Source organism: Hyposmocoma kahamanoa, unplaced genomic scaffold (genome assembly GCF_003589595.1).
Source record: "Hyposmocoma kahamanoa isolate Upper Pololo Valley unplaced genomic scaffold, ASM358959v1 262, whole genome shotgun sequence".
NCBI classification, from domain to species: domain Eukaryota; kingdom Metazoa; phylum Arthropoda; class Insecta; order Lepidoptera; family Cosmopterigidae; genus Hyposmocoma; species Hyposmocoma kahamanoa.
Window position 1 is genome coordinate 275,551 of NW_020653765.1, and position 10,946 is coordinate 286,496.

General features: G+C 35.5%; 1 protein-coding gene across 1 annotated transcript; it reads right to left on the minus strand.

Moving 5' to 3' along the window:
• Nucleotides 1–1,098: 1,098 nt before the first annotated feature.
• On the minus strand, nucleotides 1,099–10,224 carry LOC113228919. The gene is made up of 4 exons (XM_026462363.1): nucleotides 10,102–10,224; nucleotides 8,512–8,680; nucleotides 4,300–4,393; nucleotides 1,099–1,560 (listed from the first exon to the last, which is right to left on the minus strand). The coding sequence occupies exons 1-4, from the start codon at nucleotides 10,164–10,166 to the stop codon at nucleotides 1,223–1,225; spliced, it is 666 nt and encodes a 221-aa protein (XP_026318148.1). The 5' UTR covers nucleotides 10,167–10,224; the 3' UTR covers nucleotides 1,099–1,222.
• Between the last annotated feature and the right edge of the window lie 722 nt (nucleotides 10,225–10,946).

Consider the following 10,946-nt stretch of genomic DNA (forward strand, 5'->3'; position numbering starts at 1 on the left):
GCATTATTGGAGCAAGCAAGACGCCCGTCAATGTAACTCGCGAGCCTTCCTTCTTTTTAATTTTTTTGGAAAAGTTCCGTGGGCTCTTTGAAATTGTAAGAGCGGTCCACGATTAGAAAAAGGTTGAGAAACCCTGATTTAGACCAATTGACATTACATACTATGACAGTTTTTATAATTTTCCTATCATCATAGTTCAATGTTTACGTCCTTGAATAGAGTTCGCACCCAGGTAGGTCGCAGCAGAGACCAGGAATACTAGTTTATCCCGATATTACTGCGGTGCCCCAACAAAGTCCATGCACCATTGAGGGGCACAACAGCACATTTGAATGCAGCAAATATGCTGTTGTGCTCCTCATGCCCTAAAACCTGTACGCGGGAAGATCTCTACGCGGTCACGGATAGCGCAGTAAAGATAAGAACGTTTCTGAAACTCAATATTATAGTCCTAAAAATAAAAGAAGCATCAACGCGATAAGAAGAAGAAGTGTTTAAGTGAACACCAAGTTTTTAGGACAAAAATAAATTGTTTACAATGTCATACGCATTCATTACAAAGACTATTGTCAACCGACTTCAAAAAAAAGAGGACGTACTCAATTTGACTGTATTTTTTTACAAATCAAGTGACGAAACGAATAAGTCGTGCACTTACTAGTAAGCTATACGCTTGTCCATAACAGTTGCAGTCCCACAAAGAACCTAATGCTGACATTATTGCTTGGCGGCAGAAATAGGTAAGTTGGCAGTACTTCCCTGCCAACTTCTTTCAATTGTGAACCGATTTCGATGATTCTTGGAAAGGGGGTACCTCAATAGTGGTTCCTTTCAAATTTGAAGGAAATGTTCCACCTCTAAAAGTGGTGTTCCACAAACTTTTTTTAAAGTTATGATAATTTATTATGTAATAATTATTTTTCAGGTTTAAAGTTTTCGCAGGGGATTATATAATTCTCTACAGCATTTATTTATTTTAAAATCTCCAAATTGTAATCGACTCAAATGAAATAAGTAAGAATATCGTAAAATATAGATGGCTATTTACTCAATAAAACAAAGGAAACACCTTCCCTCTTTTATTTTTGGAACACTCGTAGTTTTACATTTTACACTTTTTATTTTATGGTAATAACATTATCTTTTTTCATCGAAGATACAGTTATTTCTAAAAGAACACTTCCACTTACCATTTTCATAAAATTTTTCATTTTTTTGTAATTTACACACAAGTGTCATCGGCACGTTTTCTGGTGGACGGCATTGGTTCCTTGTATCTTTGCATTGACATCCAACAGGCTTTGGCCGTGGCACTATATGTGTCCATATATTCAGATCTCCCAGGGAACGGAGTGAAGTACGTGGTCAGAGTTAGTGGTGAAACTCCAGTATGGACTTTAGGTGGTGGATGAATGGTTGGACGGACGGTCGGTGGCTTGTCTGAGAAGTTGGTTGGATCCTTGTAACAACGTAGTGCACCCAAACGGTGAGGTTCCATGGGGATTGGCGCGTTAGACTGGACTGCTGCCATAATTTTACGGTAATCCGTTATCGGGAATGCTGAAAAACGGGATGAGTATTTTTATTGAATATCATGACGTTCACTCGTCTTGTTTTTATACTCCACTATCAATAACAATAATAATAGATATCCAAAATAAAAATAAAGCCATGGTAGCCTACTGGTTAGAAGTTCGCATATAAATTCCGAAAAACTCGGAGATGCGAGGCTGGCCTTGGGGGTCTACTCTCGATCTCCATACGAAACAATTACTGTCAAATAAGTAATATTCGACCAAATGAAAAAACAAGTATCAAGTATGAAGCTTCATTCGCATCACGATTCTTTTATTTGCCGGGCCAAGCAGGCATTTCCGACTTTTTCGGAATTTATATGCAAACTTCATTTGAAAACCACGAGTTTTTCGGTGAAGGAAAACATTGAGATGAAACCTGCACGTCGAAGAAGGTTCACAACACTCGGTAAACGTGTGAAGTTGGGTCAGAGTGGCGAATTATGGCCTAAATCCTCGCCTAAGAGGAGACCCAACTGTGAGACGTATAAATGGCTTGGTGATGATGATGATGATGATGACGATGAGATAATAATTTATATAAAAATCCTCTTTACTAAATTGCGTTTCTTCCGGGCGTGTAATGTATCGCATAAATATTATTAACCTAACGGTAATATAATATAATTTTATTTAACATAAACTTTTTGCAACAGTAAGACGTATAAAAGGGTTGATGATGATGCTGTTGATGATGGTGGTGATGATGATGATGGTGAATAATAACGAGATGGGTTTCAAAATTCTATGTATATTCCAGAATCAAAGGCAAAGCGTTTAAATTCATTTTGTGAAAAATGTAATGTTTACGATGACAGTCAATATGGATTTCGTAACAAAAGATCAACATTATATGCGCTATATACATATAACACAGAAACTTTAGACTAATTAATAACCGCAAATATGCTGTTGCATTGTTGTTAGATATGAGCAAAGCATATGATAGAGTATCCCATGAAATTCTTTAAAAAAAATTGCACGGTATTGGCGTACGCGAAATAGCCCACAAATGGTTTCTTTCATACTTGCAGAATCGAAAACAATTCGTAGATACACAACACTACGATTTTTGTAAAAAATATTGAACAGTTTACAGATCACAGAAAAAAGTAGTAATAAATTAAATACCACAGGGTAGTGTTTCGGGCTGTATCCTTTTTTTAATACATGTATAAATGATTTGCCAAAACTTTTAGATGACAAAACCATACTTTACGCAGATGACATTACTATAATAGTTCAAAGCAATCCATAGTGACGAATTAAAACAAAAATTAAATATTACATTAAAACAAATAACAAACTGGTTAACCGATCACAATTTAATATTAAACTTTACGAAAACTAAATTAATCCAAGTAAAACCATGTTAAAAACCACCAATGAAAATCGATTTGTCATATGAAAATAGTAAAATAACATGTGTAGATTCGTGTAATTTATTAGGATTAGAAATTGACTCAGAAGTTAATTGGAAATGCCGTGTAGATAAGGTGTCTGGAAAATTATCTAGGTTCACATATGCTCTATACGAATTTAAAAATGAACCTACAAATTTAAAAATCGCTTTGTCTGCATATTACGCCTATGCGCTAGCTTGGCTAACTTATGGTATCATTTTGTGGGGTAAAAGTGCTCATGCAGCTTCTTTATTCTGCAGAAGAAATGCATGAGAGTATTGGCAAACATAACGGAAACAGATACTTGTAGACTACATTTTTCTAGTTTGAACGTTTTGACTTTGACATCTATATACGTATTTGAAATTGGTAAGTTTGTAAGAAAATACAGGCACTTGTTTGAACAAGGAAGTGATAATCCTTATGTAGGTAATTTGAGACCGCGAAATAAATTGATTGGTTCTTTTACAAATTTAGAAATTGTTAGCTCGGGTACACACAATATGGTCATAAGAGTCTATAACAAAATACCTCTTAGAATAAGAAACATTGAAAATAATTACATGTTCGCAAATGCTCTGAAATGTTACTTGCTCTCGAACTGTTTCTATGACCTAAAAGAGTATTTAAATAGTAAAAGTACATGATATTATGTGTACAGTATAGTAAGTTAAGTTGGCATGAATTTATGTGTACCTATTAGTATTAATATTAGTATAGTGAAGTAAGTTAATTGCAGTGCCCTTACGGGGTTTATGTTGAAATGTGGCTGAAATGGCTTTAAGACCTTTTGTACCACATAAAGCAATAAATGATATGATTATGATTATGATTATGATCATAATTACTTCTAACCAAAGCAGAATATTTGAAAAAACGTATTGTGTAGTATTTATTTTATTAAATATCATGTTTTACCATCATGATATTCATATTTTTTTACATTGACATTTTAACACGTCCAAACGTAACCAAATACGTCTCTGGGGGTCTACGCATGATGCGAATGAAGCTTTATAGTTGACATTGTCTTTTAATTTGGTCAAGTATTACTTATTTCATTGTAATTGTTTCGGACGGATGTTGGACGGAGAACGAGAGTACAGGGCCAGATACAAAAACATGACACGACTATGATAGTGGTAGCATTTTATTGTTCCAGTTAATTATATAAGATAATCATAATTATCAAGGTATATTTATCAAGATAATTATCGTGATAATTATCACTCCGAACCTTTGTTTTAAATTCTTTAATTCAGATACCTACAATAAAAAAGTAAGTACACCAAGCATTTAATACGTAAGTAATGAAAACTCACATCTTTTTTTATACGTGGATTGGTACATAGTCGACATTTTGGAGTCAAGATCATCGCAGGGATGGTCCAGGATATCATTGGTAACGTCCACCATCTGAAATCAGAGGTAGAGACAAGTTAAATAGATAACTGTTAGAAATAAAACATACATTTTGGAGTATGTCAACGTCCCGAACTTTAATGAGCCCTGTTTGATCGTCGTCATCATCGTCGCGTCAGTCGTGAAATGCCTTTGAGGCACTACCAATTTAAACTGATTTTGATAATTTTTTCTCCGACTAAGAATACTGTGACTACACGTATTTACTTACTGAAGTAGGTAACTGTGCTTATTCTTTATCGATAGAGTAAGAAACTGAATAATGTGTAAGAACATCATATTTACCTAAACTCTATGTTGTCATATTTAGGTTTCAACAGCTTATGTATGACCTAAAATTAAATCATAAAAAATGTCGTTCGAAGTTAACGATTTCGATAAATAAATCGATTACTCCACAGTTGTTTGTAATTGCCTTTGGGCTAGTAATCAATGTTTTACGACTGCAATGTACATGCTCGTTAATTCTCACCGTGCTTCAGTTCTTATGTCTAGACGGCAACTCATTTGTAATTTGGTAAAAAAAACGTTAACTTGTCTATGGTAAGAGGTTATCTATAATTGCCTATGTCTTACAGACAGCGTTGCCAGTAACGAGTACCAAGCTAACGACAGATTTAAACTTGTGCTGGTGGTGGTAGGTCCTTATTTGTCTAGGTGGTATATTACGATCCTATCGGTTTTGGACCACAAACATAGAATTGCTCTAAGATGAAATTGGAGACCAAAAATGTAAACAATCTTCTGTCACTGTCAAACTGACATTGTGTAGATAATAATGAAACATTTTTTAAGTTCGTTTTGTGTTTTCTTGCAATATTATACTAAGTCATTGTTGAAGCCTTTATAATTACTAAACGAATATAATAATAATAAACACACACGCTCATAGCCCCGCACCCTGTATCGCGAGTGCCATGGACACAAACATAGACTACCACAAATTACACCCAAACACATGGAAGAAATATGTAAATGTAGGCCATACAAATATTCTTCCGGGCCCATAGTCTAATACGGGACCTCTGCGTTGCAGACCAGCATAGTAACCGTTCGGCCACAGAGGCTATTAAATGTTAAATGACACCTTTTTTAGATACTGGCGAAATCTAAAAAAGGCCAAGGCCACCGCCAATAAGCTAAAAGAAGTCGAAGAATAACAAATTATTTCTTTTTTGATATTAAGAGCAATAATAAAATTATGATTATAATTAAAAAACCTCATAACAAGGCATCAAAAACCATTCAAGTGAAAAAGGTAGTCAAAGATTGCGTCTCCCTAAAATCTTTATATATTAGGATAAAAAATATTTGTTCAAGAAACAATTATAAATTCTTACGGCAGTATCAGTTATGAGATTTATACTTATTTGTAATTACCCTGCAAATCTTGGGCGGCAACAATACGTTTTATGACATAAGAGAAAACAATAGCTAGTGTTCTAAGGTAGCAATGTGTATAAAATACACTAGAATGACCTGGATAAAGCTTTTGCTGTTACCTGATTCTCACAGATCAGGAACTACTAGGTCCGCGGTTAGATTGAGTAAGTAGGAAATACAGACCGAAGGTATTAAGTGTGGTGGGCCACAACTAGGCTACATAGGCCTGTAATGAAAGTATGTATTCATATTTTAACTAACTAAATTTAGCCTCAAATGTTTTGACTACACGTTTTTGGAGTGAAATCAGATTTGATCGGAAAGTTGTTTAACAATAACTGATTAAAGCATTCCCGAAAAATTTATACACCTGTAAAAATTGATACAACCCGTATAGGTTTTTGGTTTTATATGGCACTTCACATGGCTATATGTATATGCGTATTTGATAGATATCTTTGGCAAACAGTCAACGAGTGAAGATAGCATGTGTGGCAAAGCATTTGCCTATTTGACAAACACAGGAAACATCAAACACGCTTTACTGTACGCTGATCAGTTTCTTGACGCGCATCAAAGGGTTCGTCCACACTATGTGGCTCTAGTATGTAGACGTAGACGATCATTTTTGTCAGTAACAGCATATTTGTTATACGTCAAATATTTTTCCAAACATCCAATTTGAACAAGAACAGCCATGTGAAGTGCCGCCTTCAAAGTGAAGGCACTTAATGCACGCCGACTACATGCTGCTGGAGACACACCACCTACAGGTGACGTGACAGTTGGCAGTAGTGACGCATACAGACATGTCAAATATACCAAAGTGTTTTCCAAACGTATTCTGAATGCTACAACCTCGCCATTGCTTCTTCTATCTTAGGGATGCACATTACGATTCGATTTTTATGAAAATCGATTAAAGTCAAGACAATTTAGCGATTTTTTGCATCGATTCAATTCAACGTCATTTAAGTAAATCGATTCAATATTAAGGCGAATCGAATAGTCTAGATCCTATTCATAATTTAAACAAAACAGTCTCTTTCTAAACCATTATTTTATATTGACCTGCAAGAAAATTAGTTTGGCAACATCTAAGCAATAAATCCACAATATTTGGCGAATGTAGCTACTTCTGTGTCATCTAACCGTCTTTTATCACTGGCTAGTAGGTATTACTCTAAATGAAAGTCGTAAACCGACTGAAGCCAAAAAGGGTGTCAAAATTATTTTTTTCATCGAAATTAATTTTGAATACTATTTGAAAAAGGCATATGATACATTACGATCCAAAAAATCGATTCAAATAAAAAGAAATCGTGCATCCCTATTCTGTCTTCACGACAAGTTAAGAGATGGTTTATGATGTAGCCTTATGCCTTACGATGATACGAATATCATTTTATAAAGATACGTCAAATTATACACGGAACAGCCATTTTAAATCCTTATTTGGATAAATCTTTGTTATCAATCCGCTTAGCTTTGAGACGATGACAAACATGCTCCAGATATTGATACTTGAATTATAATATGGATCTCACCATACAGGCACTTCAATCGATTGGGAAATCAATGAAGATATCAAATGTTTGACCTCGATGTTACGACTATCGAGAGACAACAAGAGCGCAGTTCTCGCATCACGCAGCAGACGCCCTTAGGGATTCCGCATACAGTAGTAGGCAGTCACGTATTCGTGTTCTCTATTCTTTGTAGCTATCTCTGACGCAATGACGCAAGCCAACAGGAGCAAACGCGGCCGATACGTGTCAACGCGTGATCTTCTAGTATTTACGAAATTCTTATAATTTCACGCTACTAAGTGTTAGTAGAAATAGTACATCATTGCAGAGGCCGGGAAATAATGGAGGGAAGGGACGAGCGCCAGCGACGCCTTGTGTTCCCGCCGAGGCATGTAGGTATAGTATTTTTCTCAAACAATGTGAGGAAATAATAAAATACTTAAAGAGAGGAAGATGCGTAATAGAAAAAGTAAAAAAATATTAATGAATATTAAAAGTAATATTTGACGTGTTAAAAAGAAAATGTTATTGTTTTTCAGGCACATTAATAGTAGTCTACTGAACTTCTGATTATGTGTTTGAATGTGTACCTGTCTATTATTGTATTTTCGTTATCGCTTTTTCACTATCACTCATTTTCGCGACCAAAATACAGAAAAGACGAAAAAACCAAAGAAAAAAACACAAAACACTTTAGTTAGAATGTTACCGTCATTTTCTTTTTGTTTAAGTATGCGGCACAGGTAGGTATTTTTAATTCTCGCAACCATGAACATGAATTACTCTCCCGTTCCTCTATTGATGTATGAAATTTGAAAGTAGCATAAAAATACGGTTTTACAGGTCAAATTTTGTATTTCTATGTTCAATTACAACATTTTGATCACGGTAATGTACAAAACGGTAACAAAAAATCGGCTACCTTTCGATAGAGAATCGACATGCCGCCTAGTATAGAATTACTTTACCTAAATCTGCCTTAGATACATAACGCACAACACTTAAACTAACCAGTCAATATCAATACTACAATTCATGGCTCAAATGCAACTGGTTAGCCTTTGACAGGCCTAGCTTTATCATGTTTCATCCAAGTAAACGATTACTGGAAGTTACCTAATAAATAAAATAAAAAAAGATTTTTGTATCCAACGGTACTCTACGTATACTCTACTACTTCACATTCATGATTACACTAACCTGTTTCCGCAACTGCTCATAATCCTGACATAGTTTCTGCTCCTTTTCAAGCAATTGTTTGTACTGTTCCTCTCTTGGTGAGTAGGAATGCGAATCACAATGACAGTACGGCGTTACTGGCGGTGGACGTGGAGGTGGCTTGGGGTTGGGACTCGGAGGTTCACATGGCCTGACAAATAAATAGGTACTTAGGTAATATAAAACAACCAACACGCTTAGAGACCGCAAGATGATGGGCTATGGACAATAATGTTACCTAAACCTTTGGTTTAATGCAGTACAGTATCAGATAGTCACTGCCTTTATCCGAATTGCCTGCCTTAAAATGATTTAAAAAACCTTTTAAAAATGCATTCTGTAACGAGTTTCAAAATGGCCACTGTAAGGCTCAACTCACACTGGCACTGAGTCGAAAAGTCGTGACGCGTCGTGTTTTTCGCCTATATAATGTTCATCTCTACTTTACCATTACTAAGGTACAAATTTGTGTCATGCAAATAAGGAAACGCGCGTCGACGCTTGGTTGTCGAGCGGTTACTTGAGCGCAGTGAGGCGTCAGACGCCTATCACACCGTGATCCGGGCGCACTTATGCGAGCGTCGACGCGCGTCGCCGTGGGTTGTAGTTGAAAAACAGGACGCGACGCGACGCTTCGACTCTGCGCCAGTGTGCGTTGAGCCTTAAGATCTAAATATTTCCTGCGTAAAAATATACGTTGACGAATACCTATTCTGATTTTAGTTGTGCGATCTAAAAACTACTAATTATTTTATGACCTACGAGTATTAATACGTATCCCTTAATAACTGTTTATATACATATTAATTTTTATTTCTAGTTGTGTAGGTAAATCCTTTTATTTAAATATTTCATTAGATATTACGCATAGAGAACGAGCATAAGAGAGACCCTACAAAATATCTCGTTATGCTTAGTCGTTCATTAGTAATACCTACCTACATAATTTATACCCACAGGAGGAGGTCGAACCCATTAGCAAATGCAAACAAATTCGGTTCTGGCACTCGCCGGCCGCTGCTACGACATGCTCGCTGCGCTCGCTTCGCTCGTGCAGCTTTGCCATGTATTAACCCAAAACTAAACCCACAGGAGGAGGTCGAATCAACTCGCAAATGCAAACAAATTCGGTTCATTCACCATTGCTCCTAAACACCAGTGGAATTATATTTAAAATACATTATACTCAGTGAATTTTATATCTGAAGTGTTTATATAAAATGAACATTATGCTATCAGCATATTAGATTGAAAGTTGTTATATCAATCATCTATTACCTACACCCAGTGACCTTTCTAACTTGCAAGAATATGTGTCTGTATAACACTAATTAATTATATCTACTGAGCGTTATATCAACTAAAAATACGTCATTTGTTGTTATATATTACGAACCGCACCCTATTTTGTATTTTGGACTTGCTAAATATTACGGGCTTGTGACTTAAAGCTTTTGACTCTGAATTTAGTACTTTGTTAATAATCTCATCATCAATATCGTTGGTCAGAAGTTGATCTAAGAAAAGTAATGTCATACTAAATGCTCCATATAATTTGGCAGGCGCTTTTACCTCCCAACAACAGGTTTCGGAAAAGGCCACTGGAAATCATTTTTCTGAGTTGTACTGAAATCCATATTGAGGTAATGTAGATGTTGTCCACGTTGGGTACGAGGTGGTGATACAGCGTTCGATCTATGTGATGAGAATAAAACAAGGAGGTCGTTATAGGCTTCTATGAATGAAAGACTTAGGTGCCCTTCACGTATTTAGTTTTTGGATTAAGATACCATAAACTTTGGCAAGTAGGTACAGGCAACTTACTCTATATGATTACGTTGATATTTTTTAAATTAATAAGTACTAGACGTGCTAACTGACATCCTATATAATTTAGAACAGCTTTGGATGCTAAAAATTTTAATTGCAACAGAATTTCGTCGACGAGGGAAGATAAAATCATTTTTGACGTTTCCACTTTTTTACTTTTTATAATTAGGTGTCATACATTTGTCAAAATCTGAATCTCCAGCTTAGAGGATGGAAAAAAATCCATAGTTTAAGATCTCATCTCATTTCACAAAAATTTTAAAACTGTACAATCAGTATGACTGTTTACCTTTCTCTGTTAATTAAGAAACGGATTATAACTAGAGGTAGGCGTTTAATCGAAAAGCACCCACTGTAAAGGTCTGCTTTTTAAAATAAGTGCATAAGCACGTTTTTCATTTTAAGCGTAAGCGTTGGTCACTGGTTAGTAGCGCCATCTATGTTTCCTAAGGAAATCATAACATAAAGTTTATGCACCTAAACTTTTTTCTAAACGACTTTTAAGCGTCAAACTAAAAAGCGTATAAGTGAAAAGCGCTTTTACAAGCAAGCTTTTTAAACATTAGTTTCAACGTTAAAATAATAAG